General features: G+C 36.9%; 2 protein-coding genes and 1 long non-coding RNA gene across 18 annotated transcripts in view; all 3 read left to right on the top strand.

Annotated features, from left to right (window-relative positions):
* LOC109061653 (membrane-associated guanylate kinase, WW and PDZ domain-containing protein 2-like) overlaps positions 1 to 4,971 on the top strand; it is a 173,590-nt gene extending 168,619 nt beyond the window's left edge. For 7 of the 16 annotated variants that reach the window (XM_042742773.1, XM_042742778.1, XM_042742760.1 and 4 more), the window contains one exon: positions 1,535 to 4,971. In XM_042742773.1, the coding sequence (XP_042598707.1) occupies positions 1,535 to 2,226 (692 nt within the window). In that variant the 3' untranslated portion in view covers positions 2,227 to 4,971. The remainder of the gene's footprint in view (positions 1 to 1,534) is intronic. The other 9 variants (XM_042742808.1, XM_042742816.1, XM_042742803.1 and 6 more) reach the window with 3 other exon arrangements.
* Positions 4,972 to 7,860: 2,889 nt separating this feature from the next.
* Positions 7,861 to 16,605, top strand: LOC109061678 (nuclear pore complex protein Nup107-like). The gene is made up of 26 exons (XM_042742752.1): positions 7,861 to 8,006; positions 8,561 to 8,646; positions 8,981 to 9,073; positions 9,459 to 9,568; positions 9,680 to 9,809; positions 9,896 to 9,999; positions 10,229 to 10,356; positions 10,597 to 10,645; positions 10,952 to 11,023; positions 11,113 to 11,201; positions 11,308 to 11,500; positions 11,749 to 11,839; positions 12,396 to 12,475; positions 13,535 to 13,594; positions 13,683 to 13,828; positions 13,922 to 13,970; positions 14,060 to 14,129; positions 14,216 to 14,331; positions 14,463 to 14,652; positions 14,738 to 14,850; positions 14,938 to 15,040; positions 15,302 to 15,462; positions 15,555 to 15,680; positions 15,758 to 15,871; positions 16,132 to 16,299; positions 16,472 to 16,605. The coding sequence occupies exons 1-26, from the start codon at positions 7,999 to 8,001 to the stop codon at positions 16,577 to 16,579; spliced, it is 2,757 nt and encodes a 918-aa protein (XP_042598686.1). The 5' UTR covers positions 7,861 to 7,998; the 3' UTR covers positions 16,580 to 16,605.
* An 857-nt stretch (positions 16,606 to 17,462) lies between these two features.
* LOC109061660 overlaps positions 17,463 to 21,811 on the top strand; it is a 17,007-nt gene continuing 12,658 nt past the window's right edge. Inside the window, exon 1 of the long non-coding RNA XR_006156874.1 lies at positions 17,463 to 17,572. This is a non-coding gene — a long non-coding RNA (uncharacterized LOC109061660). The remainder of the gene's footprint in view (positions 17,573 to 21,811) is intronic.

Below are 21,811 nucleotides of genomic sequence, written 5' to 3'. Positions count from 1 at the left end.
CACTTGGCCATCTCTTCTCATGCGTTTAGTGTCCTACTGAGATCTCAGTGCCGCCACAGAAACCTAGCTGAAATACAGTCATCATGCGATGGTTGTGCCAGCCTCTATGGTTTTATATTCCATACCTGTCTTCTATTTCACAGTGAAAATCCCTTTATGAGCTTGGATTCATCTTTTTCCTCTATAGGCCAGTGATTTCTACACATGGACCATATAAACAAGAGAAATTTACCACAGTAGAGTAAGAAGAAGCTATCACAGAGACACAATGATACATAATTGTTTACACTTGATGTATTTCCTTGTATTTGGAGCATAATGATAAAGAGATGCTGTTGTAAGTGTTTGTTTTCTTGTGTTGAAATTCCCAGCCAATTCGATTGTTAGCACTGGTTGAAATGGACTCCTGGGCGCATATAGGCTTCGTAGGTTGGTAGAAAGCTGAGCAGTCCTCAGTGTATCCTGTGATATATGAGGAGACAGGTAGGATTAGGAATGTATGATGAGAATATTAAGTTTGGTGACACTCTTTCAGTTTGGGTTGTGAGTGTGTGGATAAAATATGCTATTGTGTATTGCAAGTCTGAGGAGAGGAAGAGTAGAGATGTCACTACAATATTAGCATCTTGGTGTGATGTGTGTGTGTGTGTGTGTGTGTGTGTGTGTGTGTGTGTGTGTGTGTGTGTGTGTGTGTGTGTGTGTGTGTGTGTGTGTGTGTGTGTGTGTGGAGGTTGGGTGGATAGCAGAATAAGCCCATGGGACAACCTGATTTCACATCCAGCAGACACACATGAAACTAGATTACTGGCTGAAAACTATCCCATTCCCTGTCAGAAATGGGGGTTGGTATGGTATGTATGCAAACAGTATCATATAGTCCTTTGTGTCCTTACAAGAAATATATTGTGGCAATTCCATGATACACTGATGGTATGAGGTGGTAATGTACCATGGTACTGTAGTTACCTGGTATTCCAACATACTTCAAGCATAATTATCATAATACATATCCCATACCATTTGCATGGTACAATGTAGAGAACAGCCATAGTAATATCACAGTACATTTGGTGTTTTTTTTGTTAATGTGGTTTGTGTGATTTTTTTCCAGCAAACCAGTTTAGTGCTAATCCCACCTCGCAGCAGATTCTAAAGATTTCATTGGTCATGTAAACCACAGTGCTGAATGCCTACACATACACAACATTGAAAGAATTACTAACCCCTAACCCCAACCTAAACCCTAACCTAGTATTTTGATAGATAGCATTACTGTTTGTCATTGAATCCATTACAATTTGAACTGAATTTTCTCAATATGATTGAGTTGATCGATGAAATCAGCTGTAGGGTGGGGTTTGCACTGAACTGGTTTGGGAGTGTGTGGTTCATGTTCGTTAGATAGTACTTTTCTGCCAGTGTTAGCCTTGTTTCCACTAATCTTTCTTACACTAGTGTGTGAGCGTGTTTCCATTTGTGCTTCTTTCTTTTTTGGTTTGAATGTTTGGATGTAACTGTTTCCATGTTTCCCCAGCAGATAGTCACGCCCCCTGGGATGCTCACACTACAGCCGCCCCAAGTCTGTCGGAAGTAGCACCACCCCTCGACAGCTTACCTAATCCATCAGCTTCTTCTCATATGAACCCACCCACCAACCCACCTCATACATCGTCCTTGGAAGCAGTAGGTCCAGACTGTTCCCAGGGTCCAAGAGGACCAGAGAGTAGGGCTCTGGAGCAGGCCAGTGTGGGGAAGAGGTCAGCCCTGGCAGGTGGAGTTGGGGGTGGGACCAAGCAGAGGGAGGGTAGCAGGACCAACCGTCGCTCTAGTGGAGGGAAGAGTCAGCAACAGTACCTTGATGAACTTGCGGGAGAGCCCAAATCCCTCAAAAGTAGCCGGGCAAAGTCCAAGGAGCGCAGGAGGGAGCGGAGCAACACACCATCTCGAAAGCGAGACTCACCTAAAACTTCTCTAGATAACACCAACATGAATGGGGGAAACGGATGCTTAGATGGTTGCAACAACCAACATGGAGCTCTGGTGCCATTCAAAGCCCTAACAAAGGAACCAGAGAAAGGGCAAATGAGTCGTCCCAGCCACAATTCCAAGACCAGCAACAGTGCATCAAGCAGGAAGACCACAGTATCCCCAGGGCCCTGGAAGATCCCTGGTTCGGACAAGCTTCCCAGTACCCTGCACTCAGCCACCTCCACCATCAGCAGATAACATCTCATCATAATCTCAGGCCCAAGTTCACACCTTACTTTTGGCCTTGACTACTTTTGGCCAAGTTTTGGACCAATCTTTGGCCATGATCTGCCTTGATTTGGGACTGGTTGGGCTTGGGCTCTTCTTGATTGCTTTTCACAGGCTTGCTCTACTTGGAAGAGATTGGTTTTAACCTTGACTAAGTACCACCCTTTCACAATCCTAAAGACCTTTCCATGCATTTCTAGACAGAGCATTTTTTATTTATATTTTATTCTAAGTTATTTTAATGGATATGACACCCACCACCTTAAGAACTGGAAGCATCCACTCAAAAAATAGAACCACGGTGGAATGAGTGATGCATGTTGCGTGCAAAAAGAATCCCAGACTTGTTTGAACTTGGGGGAAAAGCACTCAAGATTCAGAGATGTACATTCAGAGAGAACCACTGACTCTTGAACCACCACTGGTGGCTACAGCAATTTTTATACACTTTCATTAAAAAATGAAGAATACTGAAGGAGTTGCCTGATATATAGTTTTTGTGTATTTGAAGAATGAATATGATTAAAAAGCTTCTATATAAGTGGACGCTCGACTATGGAACTCTGCCTTAAAGACTGACCTGCAGATGTCTGTATAAGGGTCGGTAAAATGAATATAGAAATAGATATATTATATGACTGCATATATGTGAGACATATTGTAAATATGGTCTTTACACACCATTGTGAGCCCATACTTGAGTACTGATATCATACACAGTGTAATCTAGAATTCATTCCTATTCCACTTTTAGGTGCGTTCCCACTGACAGCGATATAAACTTAAGTGGTTGCCAATAGGTGTTACTACTCAACTTCAATATAGATTTGTAACAGGAAACAGATCACATGACCTTCACTGTCTACACTGACATCGGTAGTTGAAGCCTCAAGTTCAAGATCAATGCCGATGGTCGCTTGTGTCTCTTAAAATCGCGAACTCTTATTGATGATTTATGACTACCAGTTGCTGCAAATCCCTGTGTGAGTACCAGTTTCTGAAGTAGCCAATGAGCTTTGACCTTCTCTTGACTCTCAATCTATTCTCCCTTTACGTGAGCACACAGACAAAGCAATTTGAGTCCAAGATGATTTTGATGAAATATAGAATGGTTTGATTAGGGCAGAGTGCCTTGTGCCAGGGGTGTCCAATCCTGCTCCTGAAGGGCCATTGTCCTGTAGAGCGTAGCTCCAATACTAATTATACACACCTGAACCAGCTAATAAAAAACTTCAGGATTACTAGAAACATCCAGGCAAGTGTGTTGGGGCAGGTTGGAGATAAACTGTGCAGTACAGAAGTGGACACCCATGCCTTATGCAGACCACTTGATGCTTTATTGGAGCTCCAAATTATAGGCAACGACATAAAAAAAAAAAAAACCTTGGCTGCTATAAATTCATTGGATAACTTGTTCCGTAGAAACTGTGCAACAGTAATGCCAGAACTGAATGAGTATGTGGTCGCATCCCTGTCTCTGAATGCTGATTTGTGACTAGAGAGGCTGATTTTTGTTCACAGTATAGATATATCCACATAAAATTCAAAGCTATTTTCATACATAGATAGAAATAGAGGTGAGAGTCTTCTAAAAGAAGTGCAGATATTTATTAATGATATCTTTGACAGGAGTTCAAATGTTTGTTAAGCACTTTGTCTTTAAGTAGACGTGTAAACATATAAAATGCAGTACCGGAAAGAGTATATGCTGTGCATCCATGATATTCATTGAATATTTCCGAGGAAGTTAATTCTCAAAATCCTGCTATGAAAATTTGTTTATTAGCATATTCCCATATAAAAGGTTATGTGTTGGTAAGTCTCTTTCACATGGTTCCTGCTAATAGCACATAGTGAAAGTACATGAAAAAGGTAATGTATGCTATTTGTGTTTTTTATTTTTCTTTGAATGTCATCATCTACCTTGTGCTGTATTTAGATGTATCTACATAGACACAGTTTATCAGACTCTACTAGCTAAGCTAGTAGGCTAAGATGTTAGCTTGCTAATCGAAGGCTAACTTAAACACAAAGAACCAATTAAAAGGTCTCAGCTAATGGAATTTCTTTGAGATTTCTTTGGTAACGCTTTGAAAAATCCACAGTAAATGAGGTCAGAGTTGAAAATGTTTGAACTTTAAGTGTCATGTTACACATCTGTGTGCAACACAGCAAGGTGGCTGAAGTCCCATTCACACCAAGGCGCTAATGATAACTATAAAGTTGAGAGTAGGGTAATGACGCAGAGGAGAATCACTTTCTTCTTTTTTTCAGCTGATGAATCATAAAATCACTGACAACCAGAATCAGAATCCACCATTATAAAATTGAGTTAGCATTTAAAGGAGCAGACAACATGACTGCATTGTTTGCTTGTAATAAACTGAATGTTATTGTGAGTTGATGTGGATGCTAACTTAGTTATCATTTTAGTTATCATTCCTGCTGTGAATGGGACTTTTCACTCTAGCTTGATTCTTGCTCCATTGAGTTTAATGGACTGGGGAACATTGATGCGAGTCGTGTGAAAGGGCTTAATACTTGGGCTTAAAAAAGTAACCGTTTGAAATGTTAAGGTGTAATTTTACAAACTTTTCGGTTACATCTGGGCCTCAGTACACATTATTATTCTGTGTTTTCTTTCATAATTCACATTTTTATGAGTTACATTGCCATAAATGTCACTGACATAAATAAATATACCATTTTACAATCACTTGAAGGTGAAATAGGTCTTTTCTGTGCATCTAGTTGCATCAAACAGAACTGCAATTCTGGGCTGACAAAACAACATGATCTCAGCCAACTGCATGATTTTGAGGGAGTGTCTTAATTGTTCATGATTTTTATACTGATTTTATAACTGACGGTGGCACGGGAATTACACACTTCACTTTTTTAAAAACAACAAACATGTCAAGACCCCAATGGTGCTTCATTGTGTATTCGTCCTGCAATACTGTCAAAAATGTTATCCAATATATATAATTAACTTTTATAATTTAGTTCATTTTAATATGTTTATTGTCAATTGTAGTTTCTGTGAAAATGACCCCAGACAAGACCTCATCTGTTCTATCCATTGACATAATATCGTCACTATTATATTCATCTCCCACAGAAATAAAGCGATGAAGGGTTACACTGACACTCTTTGACAACTGTTGTAGATGACAAGGAGAGCTGACAATGATCTAGTCATTACAAGATAGTGCTAGCATTTCCCTGATAAAGACAAATTAATTGAAGCACTCCAAAAAATGAGTGTACCTCTGTGGCTATTACATTCTGAGTGCTTCATCCTTCGAAATCCCAGATGGACAATGAAATTGTCAAAGCAAATGTATTTGCCATAGAGTATCAGCAAAGAGAAAAATGAGCTGGATCACTACAAATGCTATATCTCTCAATAGTGACAGGAAATTAACAATTTGATTTAAAGTACAAAATCAACTTTATGAATAAGGAACAAGTCATCTTAAAGCCAGAACCATACTTTATGCAAGTGCAATAAAAAAGTATCTTTACTTTTGGAAAATGTGCTGTAAAGGTGCACTCAAACTATTGTTTGGTTAATTTTTGTGAGTGAAATCCATTTATTTCAATAGAAATCGACTGCGCGAGGGCGAATATTTTCCCCGCAGATTTCGCAACAGGTTCAAGTTAGTCTGCTCGGTTTGAAAGTGTCTTCTGTGTTAGCTGTACTTTATACATCACCACTAGTGACAGTTAATCTTTTTGTCTTAGAAAATTGTTTAGTGACTTTTTTTTTTTAAATTTTGCTAGCTAATAACATGTTGAATAAACTTCAAATTTTACCTTCATGACAAAAGTTGGCCCTTAAAAAGAAAACTGCTGCTGAATTATGCAAATATCACATTAATAATGCAATGTGTTACATTATGAATTGCATTCTGACACATTTGCAACGCAACAACAAGAAAAAGGTGATGACCTTGCGTAGTTAGCATTTGCATTCATGTACTTGTGTCTGGCCTTAGGGGTTTTTTTTCTTATCTTTTTCTTTATTTTATAGAGTAGCTGGTTTGTTTAAAGAGAGAATAGTGTCCGTGCATTCACACTGCTTTTCCATTTATTTTGTCTTGAGTTTGCCAAATGCTGAAGAGACGTCACTGAAAAGATTCAACCTGATAAACAATGTGATTTAAAATGAGATGATTTATCGGTAGAGCCATGGAGGCAATGCCTGTATCACTGTGTAGAACTTAAAGAACAGCGCGGTTCACACTGTACAGCTAAAAACTATAAATATGACACTATGTATTAATATTACCTAGTTACTAAACCTGTAAGTGAGCTACTATTTTTATGAAATGCAACTCAATGGAAATATACTTACTTTTGCAGAGCACTTGTTTACTGTATGATATTTACTGAAAATCTGTCAAATAAAACCTTGACATGGTGGAAAGTAGTCAAGTAAAATGCAAGTGTTTTGTGAGTGTTTTACCTAAATGCCAGTCTACATTGATTTCCTCCTGCACAATTAACCGTGTGATTATGCAACCAGTGGTTAAAGGGTCTTTATTTGAAAGGAGATGCTGGGTAGCGGTAACATAATTACACGTTTATTGAAAGAAACACACACACGCACATACAAAAAAAAAAAAAAAAAAAAAAAAAACTAAGCGTAACACCACAAGATGAACTTTGGTCACTGTGCAAAACACTACCTGATATTTACACAGGTCTTTGTCATATATGCATGAAAATGATGATGTCAGATAATCAGGTGCAGTCAAAGCCACTTGAGGATCCAGTTTACCTACTGTTTTATGTTTTGGGGTTTATGTAGGCCTATATAATATATAATTTAATTTTAATTTAATTTTAATTTAATGTAGGCCTATATAAATGCAATTTATTCCTCTGATGGAAAAGCTGAATTTTCAGCAGCCATTACCTCATAGCTGTTCTAAAGAAGAAAATACAATTCCTCTAGAAAAACACTGTATTTACACTATATTATATACAACATTATGTATTAACACTATATTATATACTACACTGTATTTGACTATTGTTGGTTTTGCAGTATTTGTTTTATTTATTTATTTATTTTTCATAATTGCTGGTTAAATGTTGCTGAAAGGTCCCAGGTTCCATTTTGACAACAAGCCCATCATAGTGTATGTTCAGTATCTTTGTTTATGGAAAAATAACAGTGGAAATGTTTAAGTATTTAAGGTATATGGCTATATATAAATTGGTATAGTAATAATATAGTACTGATATGAGAAATGATTACTTGACATTAGTATAGACATTAATAACTAAATGACATTTGTAAGGAGAATCCGTTAAATAGCCACATACCACTTATGAGACATGACATTTCAATTTATTTTCTAAATTAAAAAATGATCCCATCATGTCATGTGCCACTAATGTAATAGATACATGTTGAATTTGATTAGGCTGGAAATATTTTTGAAAAGATATTAATGCAATATAATCAGGACAAGATTAAATGTTATCCTTATATATTGCAATATACAGTTCAATGGATTACGTGAGATAATTAAATAAAGAGACGCATAGCCATGCATGTAATTCTTGCTGTGGCCAGTAGGTGACATACGGTGGTACTATTGTAATACTCGTTCGTCCGCGCCAGTAGGGGGCAGTGTGACATGCACAAATCAGAAGAAGAACGAGCCTCAGATTCAGAAGTGAAGGCGCTAAATCCCGTGTGCTAGCATTTGAGAATTTACAGGCGACATGGACTGGTAAATATTACGTTTTATTATTATGGTATTCTTCTATGAATGTTATCTGATTACTTTATTTGATTCGTGGTTTGCTCTATTTGACATTATCTTGAGAACGGCTCCCCATGGCAGTTGTAGTTGTCAATATAATAACACGAGAGAACAAAATCTAACTTATTACATTAATTGTTTATCGATGAAAAAATATGTAACTTTAGAGTTATTTTTTTGTAAATACAGCATTTCGGATCACAGCACTTTATGTTATGCAGAAGACTAGTAGTCATTTAGTTGCGTTTTGACAGATCATAGCCAGTTATTAGCTATATTGGATAATTGATTGTGTTTTACAGGGAACTTCGAGTTATTTAGTTGTGTGTGTGTGTGTGTGTGTGTGTGTGTGTGTGTGTGTGTGTGTGTGTGTGTGTGAGAGAGAGAGAGAGAGAGAGAGAGAGTATACAGTAGTCAGTCTGAAGACAGAATCTGTGTTTGTGAGTATGTGACATGATTATGGATAGTAACCTAATGTTATTATCTTTCACGTGTAATTCTGGTGTCTGTGTTTTGTGCAGGAATCAGACCTGGTTGAGTCCAGTGGTTCGGGACACTGAGGTGACCCGTGCTGCCCGCAGAAAGAGTTCACACAAAAAAGTTGCATGTATCCTTACCAAAGTCAAACACCATAGTCAAGTAACATTTATGTGTACAGCACTTTACAGTGCAGATAGTTTCAAAGCAGCTTCACAGTAATAACCCGGAAAATAACATTGTTAATGATAAAAAGAAAAAACCATTGAAAAAACTACAAATTCACAAACTTACAAAAAGAAAATCAACTCCACAAAATACAAAACGAAAAGCAGCTCTACAGAAGACAAAAGTGTCTTTATCCAGCTCAGCTGAGGTCAGGTTTTTGTTCTCATCTGGTAGTGTAAGTACAATGTATCTGTGTTTTTTTTTCTTTTTTTCTTTTTCCTTTACTGTGTGTTCAGTCCCACTGGCACAGGATGACACTCCTGGCACCAGCACTACCCCTGCGAGACCACAACTGCGCCAAACACCCGGATCTCTCCTCAAACAAACTTGTAAATAAACAGCATTTGAATCTATCTATCTATCTACCTATCTATACAATTATATATATGTATATGTATATGTATATGTATGTATATATATGTATATGTATGTATGTATATATATGTATATGTATGTATGTATATATATGTATATGTATGTATATATATGTATATGTATGTATATATATGTATATGTATGTATATATATGTATATGTATGTATATATGTATATATATATATGTATGTATATGTATATATATATATGTATGTGTGTGTGTGTGTGTGTGTGTGTGTGTGTGTGTGTGTGTGTGTAAATTTAGGAGGTAAATGGAATTTTTTTTCCCCCCAAAGTGTATTTACTCTTCTAAGTTTGATGTTTGTATATAACGTACAGTCACCCCAAGAAGTGCCCTCAGGAATCCAGATGTGTCGTCCATCCTCGGGACAGGAAGCAGAACTCCTCGCTTCGTCAACACACCCCGTACCAAAGGCAGTCTGAGCATAGTGAGTGCCCAGAATATGAACATCATTTATTTATTCTGACTGCATATATTTAGCGTGTTTGACGTCAGTGGTAACTCTTTTGCTTTGGGTTTTTGTTTGTTGGCGCTTCAGAACTTGGATGACAGTGATTGGACAAACAGTCTTTACCCGTCTCCTATGTCTGGACTGGTGGAGACCAGCTTCACTGAGGATGTCAGCATGAGCGCTCTCATGCTAAAGGAAGATGATCCTGGAGAGGCGGGTAAATAATCATAATAATCATCATCGCCACAAATGAAGTGACCGACCGGTTTAAATGATTTACAGCTCGCTCTTTTCTCCTCTCAGCTTCTCTCAGTTTGTTTCCTGAATTTCTGCAGTCATATTTGCATCATGCGTCCACAGCTGTGTTTGATCTCTTAGAGGATTATGAGGCTCTCTGTCAGGATAAGGTACACGTCTAGTAGTGCATAGACAGACTGGGAATTCCAGAATGATATGATGTAAATTCAAGTAGAAATATGTAATTATTTACTATATAAACGAATATGTAATATATATTATCTTTTATTTTTAAGTAGAAAAACTAAATGTTTTGAGTGGTAGCTAAATGAAAATGTTGCAGTGGCAAGCTGAATAAAATCCTTACTGAGATTTGTAATGTGCCGACCTGTATTGCAGGTTAGTATGTTGCAGAAAATGGTTCTTCGATCGGCTCCTGGTCAGCAGAAATCCTCCAAGACGGTCAGCATTACCTGGTTGCTGCAGCAAGAGATGGTGACCTGGAGGCTCATCACCTCGCTGTACAGGTACAGCACTCACATACATTATGACTTAAACACTGCCGTTTAAAATGGTTGGCATAAGATGAAGAAGAAATTAATAATTTCATTCAGCAAGGATGCATTAAATTGGTCATAAGTGACAGTAAAGAAAGACATATTGCAGAAGATTTCCATTTCTTTTAAATTAATAAATCATGAAAAAAATTGTACCACTGCTTACTAAAAAATAAATTGCTGACATACTGTTAAATCTCTCGCATACAGAGACAGAGTGCAGACAGTTTTAGAAGAAGACCTCATGATGGATATAACTGTAAGTGCATGTGTGACACCTAGATGGAAAACATGACTGTCATTGCATTATATCACAAAATGTTAAACCTTATGATTTCATAAAATGTAGACTGTTAGGTTTAAAATGATAAAACAGTAGATATACTGTCCAAAATGAATAAAAAGAGCTCAAAGACTTTTAGAATGTCACAAAGTTACATCTTACCAGCGCCACTTGGTTTGATATTTTGTGTCCATTGCATTGCCATTCATTCATTAATGCTGACTTAAGCAGCTTATTTTTTTTTTCGGAGCCACTGCATATGAACTTGTGTTTTCTTTGGAGATGCCCACTGAGAGTGAGAAGGCAGTAATGGAGCAGTTCTTCCAGAAGGATAGTATGGTGCGACAGAGCCAGGTACACATGCATACATTTACACCCATCCTGCACGTTTCTGCATGGAAAAACCACTTTAGTCAGTATCTGGTGTGTGTTTGTTTATTTAGCTGGTTGTGGATTGGTTGGAGAGTATCGCCAAAGATGAGATAGGAGACTTCTCTGATAACATTGAATACTATGCCAAATCTGTGTACTGGTAAGTGATATTACTGCTTCTTTATATTATTGAACATCTCAAAACTCTGATTTCTAAATAAAATTGAATGCAGGTAGATCCTTTATAGTGGATTGTTCATGTGTAGGGAGAACACGCTCCACACCCTGAAGCTGAGGAGGAATCAGTCCAGCAGTGGTTTTAGCAGGCCGCTGGTCACAGAGCTGGATCCCGATGCTCCCATCAGACAGAAGAGACCACTGGCAGACCTGGACAGAGAGGACGACACTCGCCTGCTCAAAAATCTCTTTAACCTCATAAGAGCTGGCATGACTGATGAGGTGTGTGTTGGTTTTCTAATGAGGACTGTTATTAGGGATGGGTATTTGGAGTCATTTTATATTTGAGTATTCTAACACTGCAATACAAGTAATTGATTACATTTAATGTTTGTGACCAAACCAAAACATTTCATATCGCCAATAACAATTGTTGCCAAAACTTTTGGTAATTCTTTATTTTTATATTTGTTCTGTAACTGCAGGTTCTTTGTTGACAGTCTGTGTTGACACTGTGTGTGTGTGTGTAGGCTCAGAGGCTGTGTAAGCGCTGTGGTCAAGCTTGGCGTGCTGCCACCTTGGAAGGCTGGAAGCTGTATCATGACCCCAACATCAACGGAGGTCAACACATGCACATACTAGCCAACATTTAACTACAATATTTCCTTTTTATGTTAAATAGGACTTGAAAGGGATAGTTCACCCAAAAATTAATTTTCTGTTTTCATTTACTAACCCTCATGTCATTTCAAACCCATAAAATCTTTTTCTTCATATTCTAAACGTGAAATTATTTTTATTGAAACCTGAGAGGTTTGTGTCCCTCCATTGAAAGTCCATTCCACCAAAACTTTGACACGCTGGACTTCATAAAGTTTCACTTCATAAAGACTTAGTAAATGCAATATGATTCGAGCTGTTTATTCCAAGAGACATGAATGCTTTTTATGATGAACAGTTTTAATTAGGCTTTTATTGACATATCAACATTGATCAATGCACATGCATAGACAACATAAGATATGGTAAATATCTAGTTAAAAATGTTGAAATACCTGTAGTTTCTTTGTGAGTCCATTCTCTTTAAATGATTTTTAAAAATCCAGGTATCACAATCGACTGAAAATCATGGGCATTCATTGGTCAGTCAGAGTGATTTGTGTGTGTGTGTGTTCAGGAGGTGGAGAGCTTCAGTCTGTAGAGGGGAATCCTCATCGAAGCGTGTGGAAGGTTTGCTGCTGGAGAATGGCAGAGGAGGTGAGGAAACAATCTAGGTCTGTGGTCTACAGGAGGATGGTAGGGTGTCTGTGGGAAATGTGAGAAGAAAATCTAATAAATGTATTTTTAGGGCAACATTGAAAACAGTGAAATGAATAAAAAAAAAATGACTCAAATACATTGTTTAATTTTACAAACATCTTCTTTACACAATATAAATAGTTTTTTATACATAAATAAATATGTCCTTTATATACCTTTATACATTTAAGATTCTTTGAAGTTTTTCATAAAAAAGTTTGAAACCTGTTATTCTATATAAAAGTCTCAGGAAATTAAAAATCAGTCGTTAAATTAGATGAAATGTCTTTAAAGGGATACTCCACCCCAAAATGAAAATTGTCATTAATCACTAACCCCCATGTCATTCCAGACCCGTAAAAGCTCTTTTCATCTTCGGAACACAATTTAAGATATTTTGGATGAAAACCGGGAGGCCTGTGACTGTCCCATAGACCGCCAAGTAAATAACAGTGTCAATGTCAATAAAAGGTATGAAAGTCGTCGTCAGAATACTCCGTCTGCTATCAGACGTGCAATCTGGGTTATATGAAGCGACGGGAACACTTTTTGTAAGCAAAGAAAACTAAAATAACGACTTTATTCAATAATTCCTTTGTCAACAGTCTCCTCGGTGTCTCTCCATATCACTGTATGCTGCGTATGCTCTTCTGTATCATCCGCAACACAAGGATGCGCTGTTTCTACGTGTATTTAACTTTGATTTGAAAAAAAAAACAGTGCATCCTTGTGACGCAGCTGATACAGAAGAGCATACGCAGCATACGAGGATAAGGAGAGACACAGAAGAGACTGTTGACAAAGGAATTGTTGAATAAAGTCATTATTTTCGTCACGGGCCTCCCGGATTTCATCCAAAATATCTTATTGTGTTCCGAAGACGCACGAAGCTTTTACAGGTTTGGACAACATGGGGGTAGAGTCCTTTTTGGGGTGGAGTATTCCTTTAAACTTAGACCGCTTCTGTGAATGTTTCAGTCCTTCTGATTAAGACTCCGCTTTGCTTTTCTGTTTCAGGAGCAGTTCAACAAATATGAAAGAGCCATCTATGCTGCACTGAGTGGAAACCTCAAACAGGTTAATAGTCATCTAGATGTTCTTACCCTGTTATTTTTCATTCCTCTTGTTTTTAGTCATTATTTAAATATGTCCTCATTTCCTGCAGCTGTTACCCATGTGCGAGTCGTGGGAGGACACGGTGTGGGCGTTTTTCCGGGTGATGGTAGACACTCTGGTAGAGCAGGAGATCTGTTCTTCCGGTCTGGGCAGTGAAGATCTGGAGGAGCTCCCCAGAGAGTTCCTGGAGACCAAGTATGACTATAAACACCCTATAAATACATCATATATACATTCTTTGTGACCTTTTCCAGTGAATGATTAATTCCATCCTTTGGCTTTTTTTAGTTGGACATTGGAGAAAGTCTTTGAAGAGCTTCAAGCAACAGAATCCAAAGTGAGAATGAATGAGGTTTCTTTTGTAAAACACTGAATTGATTGAAGTGTTAATTTTCTGATCTTTTCACACATGTGTTATGTTGACAGAGGGTTCTGGATGCAACCAAGGAACATTACCATGTGATTCAGAAGTTTGTCATTCTTGAAGATCTTGATGGTATGCTTTTAGAACAGATCTTTGGAAGGATCTCAGATTTTCTTTTTAAAAAGTCAATAAGTTTAATGTTTAACTTGTGTTGAAAGGTCTTCTGGAGGAGTTTAGCGATTGGTTAGGAAGAAGTTCAGCTTTGCCAGCTCATCTGTTGCGCTTCATGTCACATTTAGTGTTGTTTTATCGCAGTTTGGGCATGCAGCTCAAGGTACGTACATTATATGGATACATTTTTTGTTGTAGATCGTATTGTTCATGATGTGTCTGCCGTATTTCTTGTACGGACAAATATATTCAAACGTTTGATGCAAACCTACCATTGTGATCTGCGTTTGTCAGGAGGAAGTGTGTGTAGATGTCCTAAAGGCCTACATCTCCCTGTTAGTAAAGGAAAAGCAGGTGGATCTCATTGCATTTTACGTCAGTCACCTTCCTGCTGACATGGCCGTGCCACAATACGCTCAGTTCCTGGAGGAAGTCACTGAGACGGAGCAGCGCAAACACTGTCTGGAGCTGGCAACACAAGCAGGTGAGGTCACAACGGAAAGGGTTTATTTTGCGATAATGACTCACTGAACATTACATGTTAATTCTAATATTATTGTGGTGTTTAGGTTTGGACGTGGCAGCGATCACAAAAACAGTAGTAGAGACCATCAGAGAAAGAGACACAGATGAGTTTGCTCACCATGACCTGACCCCTGCACTGGATACGGCAACTACAGCGGTACAAATGGAACCAACTGTGTTAATTTAGAAGACTAGATCCAGTTAGCAATAGAATGAATACAAAACTCTTCATCTATTCAAACAGGAGGATCAGCAGAAGGTTGATATCATCGACTGGCTGGTGTTTGATCCCGCTCAGAGAGCTGAAGCCCTCAAGCAGAGCAATGCCATCATGAGGAAGTTCTTAGGTGAGACTCTTGCAGCTAGAGTATTGTATTAAGATGTAATTGAGCTGTAATTGATCATTTTCTATTTTGATTTCATAATTGATTTCAAGTTCAAAAAAATGTGGTTTATAATGAATGCCACTATAACTTTTTGCTTATTTGACAAAAACAAAGACCCAATATGACCTAGTTTGATGATGTAAGTAAAGTTGTTGCCCTGCAACATGTTGTGGAGTGAAGAGAACTAAAACACATGTTTATAAAGTTATATATTCATCATAGCATCTAAGAAGCATGACGCTGCTAAGATGGTCTTCACCAAAGTGCCTGAAGATTCCATGCGGGAAATCTACCGCCAGTGGGAGGAGCAGGGCATGGACACGCCCCTTCCTGCCGAGCAGGAGAATGCTATTCGTGAGCATCTGTGCATCCGTGCCTATCTGGTGAGGAGCTGCATCTTTCTGCATCGCTCTAATGAACGTAGTTACAGCAAGATCTTACTGTGAGCCGATTTGTGGTTTCCCCATCCCAACAGGAAGCTCACGAAGCTTTTAATGAGTGGTTCAAGCACATGAACTGTCCTCCGGTGAAACCCACAGCACACGCTCAAGCCAAGTTTACAGAGAAGGTGGCCCATGAGATGAAAGAAGCAGAGTACAAGGTCAGAACGGACCGTCCACACAGTGCAGACACTTCTAGCTTTTATCTTTAATGGCTTTTCTTTGTCACTTCCTCCAGATAGAGTATGAGAACTGGCAGGGCCGTCTGGGAGCGCTGACAGAGGATGTGAAGGAGAGGATTTATAATGTGCTGCTGTTTGTAGATGGAGGTTGGATGGTGGATGTCAGAGAGGTGAGTAGGTTCTGTATTCATGAGGTCATTTCTAACCTTAAACACACACACAGTGGGTATAGAAAAGAATCACCCCCTTTAAATAATCACATTTTGTTGCCTGGCATCCTGAAGAGATGGACAGATTTAGTTTTATCCAGCTGCATTTACTCAGTGCAACATCCAAATGGAAGATATAACACCAAAATCACTGAGTTGTTATAACATCACTTGGGTGCATGTAGGATGTCCTGTATTCATGGTGTGTTGTGTTTTTGCAGGACGCTGAGAAAGACTCTGAGCGTGCTCATCAGATGACTCTGCTGCGGCGTTTGTGTCTGCCCATGATGTCGTTCCTTTTGGTAACCGTACTGCAGCGCACTGAACGCCACCAGGAGAGTCTGCGTCTGGCTGACATCATTGCGTCTGACCAACACAGACTCTATGAGGTGTGATGTCTGAAACCTTTAAAGAATTATTGTTAATATAAACATGAATATTGCTTGTCAATAAGACCGTGACTGAAATTGTATGAGATCACTCCTGAACATTAGTGCTCATGGTAAATATGATACTGTCTTGTTTTTAAATTCACTCATCTGAACTGTGTTTCTCTGTCAGGTTTTTTCTACAGAGGAGCTGCAGAAGTTTCTCCAGAAGATGAGGGAATCCTCTCTGCTCCTGCTGGATAAAGGGCTGGATCCTCTTGGATATGAGATTCAGCCCTAGACACTGTTTGTTTCTCATGCTGTTTGTGTCCTCAGAAAAAAAAAATAAAGAAAAGCTTTGTAATTTTGTATTTGAATAAAGATTAATTGTTTTGAATTTGGTAAATTGTTTAACTGGAGAGGCATTTTTATGAGTCACACTGATTTATGCATTTCTTTCCATTTGTGTATATATATATATTTATATATTTTTTGTCCAGTCACCAATATGGTTAACTAGAAAACCAGACAATTTCTTCAATTCTTTACGGGATGATACACAAACATTAATGTCAAATGTGCAATATTTGTGAAAACGCATCTGTTTAGGCATGACGGCTTGGTTTTCACACTTGTTACTCCAGTTGAATAATTTTTCAGGGTAAGTGTATTTCTTAAAGTCCATGGTAGTTTAATTTTTAGTACTTTAACTTCCTTCCTGTTAGCTGTTTTGACACTCACAAACTTCACTAGAATTAATTTTTAGTTTGATTACAATGCACTGCAGGTTAATAATTTAATTAGGTTATATTTTGTCCTCTGTGTTCTAATTCAACGATTGTTTGATTACTTTGTGTACTCAGTGTATTTAACTAAGTAAAAAAAATCGCTCCGAATCGTTCAGACTGACTCGATTCAAACCGGTTTGCTGACCCGTATGACCGACTCATCGAAAAGAACCGATTAAAAAGTATGATTCAATCAAAATAGAGCATCGTTAGTTCCAATTACACACAGATGGCTGAAAATACTGTTTTTCCGACCATAGTGACAGAGAGAGAAGTCAATATAAAATCATATTATTGGAAGGTTTAATCACAGGTGTCACGACGATGTCCATCCGAGGCGCGAGTTCATCCGTCAAATCTTAATTAAGCGACACAAGCTTCGAAGGCTAACGTTACGTGAGTGAAAAGCATTTGAGTCGCACGCGGACCACAAATCTGATAGAAGCGGTTCCAGTGGAAAACCTAAACTTCAGATGGCACGCAACTTATACAGCATCTCCGCCTCTGTAAGTTACTAAAAAACCACACACGAAAATGATTTTGGTTATAGGCTAGTACGCAGTTGTCACTTTCGTAGGTGTGTGTGTGTGAGAGAGAGAGGGAGAGCGAGAGAACGTCACGCACTCAAATACAAGACTAAACCGTATTAACTGCTGCTGCTTTGTGAATTTGGCTACTGAAAATGGCTTGACATTAAACATTTTAAAATTAAAACATCAGCAAACAAATTACGTTACACAATATAAATCATTAAATGAAAAGAAAAAATGGAAAAAGTAACACAAAAACATTAAATGCAGTAGATGTATATACATATCTATGTGTTTTGGCCAACAGACCTTTGACAATTAGTCCCAGAATATTTAGGCCAAAGTACCTTTTCGTGAACATAAGGCTGAAGTATTTTTTTTATTTCTTCTTCTATTTATTTGTACAGCATGAATTATGCAATTGCTTTGAATGCTTTGACAGTGTTGATCTTTACAGTCACATCAAAAGGGAAAAAGCTTTGACTACTACCACCTTATCATCTTTTCATCAAAAAATCTTGTTTTTTTATTGAAGAACAAACAACATACACTTAAAATGTCAAAAACCCCGTAACAAAAAAAATAAAATGATAATTATTTTAATTTTAACATATCAATATTCTATATTTAAATTAAAAAAAAAAGCAGCTTTGTCATAATTACAAAAAAAAAAAGCTACATGGTAGCCTTTAAGTCAAAAAGTCAGTTAATTCAGTTAAATCTGAATGTAAATGAAGTTAAAACATGCTTATTAAAGCACACTGTATAGTTTGCCATGTGTAAATGTAGAGTTGCTATGTTCAACAGTAATCAATGAATAAACATTGGTGGAAAACATTTGCCTCTAAAAACATGAAATCAATCCCTCCCTCCAGTTAATAGCTGTAAAAGTGGAAGAGAAGCATTATGGGATGGGTGAGTGGTTGATCACAGTGCAGATGGGATTTGTGTGAGGTTCAAAGTCAAGCCCATCAGAATGCTGGAAGAATGACATTATATAGAGACTCATACTGCACACCACTAATGACTCTGTATGTAACAGTAATGAATTAATCAGTAAAATCATTCAGCAATTTCACATAAGTAAGAGTGCTGTTGTTCTGAACATGTTAGTAGCGTACTGAGTAACTGAACTACTGGTTGCTTTGTCTGTTTGTGCACAACTAGTGTGCAAACAGTCTCACAATAATAATGTAACATGCAAAAAAGGGTCACTAAAATCCCTGACAGGCAGACTGAGAAAACCCAAAAAAAGATTGTTTTAGAATAAAACATACACAAAAAATGCATAAATAAAAATAACAGTGTAGGAGGAAAAATGTAAGATTTTTATCTGAACACAAACGTATCTTAATTTTATTTTTACATCTTAATATAGGATATTTAGATAAAAGAGAAGTTAATAAAGAATTGTTTTATTTTATTTATTTATTTATTATTTTACGGAACAGGACAATTGTTTATAATTAATAAATAAATTGTTTTTATTAATTGTTTTATTTACATTTACATATTTATTTCCATACATGTATTAGCCAGTTGTAGTTTTTACTTGTTTAATATAACATATTAAAATAAAATAATGGGGTAAGAAAATGTAAAACTCAAAAACCGATACTCTTATTATCTTAAATTTTTATTAAAAGTATCTTATTTTAAGGATACTCAGATTTTTTTTTCTTGTAAATTAATTTTTAAAAAATAGTCATTATAAATAAAATTAATTTTAACATTTATTTATTTTCCCCAATTATTTTATTTTTAGTTTTTATTCTAACTCAGTATAACCAGTATAACAATATAATAGAGAGTTTTCAGTCCAGGATCTGCTGTCATGGAGTGAAACAATCAAAGCCACAGATGTCCTTTATAAATTATGACCTTACATGTAAAATTGAGATAAGCACAGAGAACAAGAAAAAAAAAAACAATCACTGAAACCCTTGCAGGAAGAGTGTTCATTATTGTCACAGGACTGTGCAAGATGTGCAGGACACAAGATTAAAGCACATCTTCCTGATAGTGATCCACAATCTGTCCTGTGGGCTGTTGTCCGTGTAAGCTCAGCTGAGAAACTCTAAGCTGAAATCACTCATTCTGACAGGAGACGATTGCTTGCCAGGAAGTAAGAGCACAGTGAGCCCTGGTGTGTCAGCCCTACGGGGGCGTTTCTTAATCTAGATCCAAACAAGCGCAGCAGATCCTCCTGCTCTCCAAATCAGCAGACATTTGACAAGTTTGTTAGGGCTCTTTAAAAGGCTGTTTCCCAGGGGGTTGGTTGAGCACTCTTCATTCGGTGTTAATAAGGGTCGCACTGCTTCTTGGCTGAATAGATAGACATGTTTGATCTCACCGCAGGAAATGTTAAAGAACTTCCTGTGTGTTTGAGTAGCCTAATTAGTAAAGACTGTTTTAAAAACAGCAGATAGCCCTTTTAAATCTCCATATTTCTTGAGATCTGTCTAAGAGAGGAACATTGAGACAGAAGCCCACTTTCACAGGAAACAGCAATAGAGGCACCTCAATCTGTGATGTCTTTTCTGGTTTGTCTTCTTTCAAGATTGTGTTTGTTTTGATTTTTTTTAGTTTGCTCTAACAGAATAGTTTACTTTCTCACTCCTGGCAACTAATCATTTTAGTCATGTACTATTACATAAAAAGAGAAATAGTTTAGTGCCTCACATTTCTTAATGTTTAGTTAGTAGTATGTCCAGAAAAAATGCAGTTTCACTGTGCAGAGAGAAATCCACTCTTACACTTATGTCAAAATTCCAAATTATAACCAGCTGCATCACAAAGAAATTTAAATGAAAAGAATTTATTTTAATACCTATAGAATTTTAATACCTGACATCATTAAAGTGCCTTATACTGCTTTTTTTCTTTATATATATATATATATATATATATATATATATAATATATATATATATATATATATATATATATATATCTATATATATATATATATATATATATATATATATCAAATTTATACTTTTATTCAGAAAGGATGCACCACACTGATGACTGGAGTAATGATGCTAAAAAATCAACTTTGCCATCACAGGAATAAATTGCGTGTTAAAATATATTTAAAGTTATTATTATTTCAGAATATTACTTTCTTTACTGCAACCTTGGTGAACATAAGAGACCACAAATTCATATGCATAATATACATTTTTAAAATGTAACTTTTTAAAATAAAATATGCACTATACTGAAGGTATTAGGATCACATAAGGTATTTATATCATATGATTTTTCCATATGAAATGCTTAAAATGAATGTCTGATTCATGCATAATAACATCTAGAATACAAATCTGCACTGTTTCAGATTATAAATGAGCCTCTGGATAATTTCCATCATGTTGTCTGATTGCTCCCGCTCTGTTCTGGAGGAGTGTGCTTTCAGCTTCGTTTTGATGATTGACTCCATGACTCCCATTAAAGAGCTTTGCTTTCCCACACAGGAAACAGCAGAGCCCCTGAGAATTAATTAATCAATCCCACAGCACAAGCTGTAAGACACTTCATTAATGCACACTCTTTCAGAAAAATATTAATTTAACCATTAACACAATTTGTTTATTTAATGACTTTATTACTTTAACCTAAAGTACTTGTATATTAGGTGTTTGATGTCTGCTATAATAGGCATATGCATAAAAAAAAAACATCCTCATAAAGTGTGTGTGTATGAAGACCCTCAACAGGCGCTGAACGAATCATTCCTCCCGTGTCCTCTGGGTGGCGCTGTGATACAGGAAAGCGTGTTCCTCTCAATAAATCAGAATGAGGAACTGAACAACTTGGGGTTTGTCCTTTCATTTCGAAATTGAGAGGGTGTGAAATTGCTGATTGCTTTGACCTAACCTACAGTAAGTCTTTTCCGATTGTGTAATTGGACAATTTTTTTGAACACAGTTGTTGTGTGTTAAGGAAACATTATGTGCTATGGCTAAATTTATTTGCCAAAATGTTATCAAAATCCTTAAAAAAAGATTAAAAAGTGCTTAGTTAATTATTTATATGAATGATTATTTTATTATATGGATTTATACATGTTATTCAATTAATACGTTACTGTTTGATCACTAGAAGATCACAAAAAATGAAGCAGCCATCATTTGAACATAAAATGGTCATCCAGATTTAGCATGCATGAGGAATGAATTAAGCCTGGGCATTTTTCATCCTTATAAATTA

Source organism: Cyprinus carpio, chromosome A4 (genome assembly GCF_018340385.1).
Source record: "Cyprinus carpio isolate SPL01 chromosome A4, ASM1834038v1, whole genome shotgun sequence".
Classification (NCBI taxonomy): domain Eukaryota; kingdom Metazoa; phylum Chordata; class Actinopteri; order Cypriniformes; family Cyprinidae; genus Cyprinus; species Cyprinus carpio.
The sequence above is the reverse complement of the archived record's forward strand: the minus strand, read 5'-3'. Positions and strand labels throughout refer to the sequence as shown.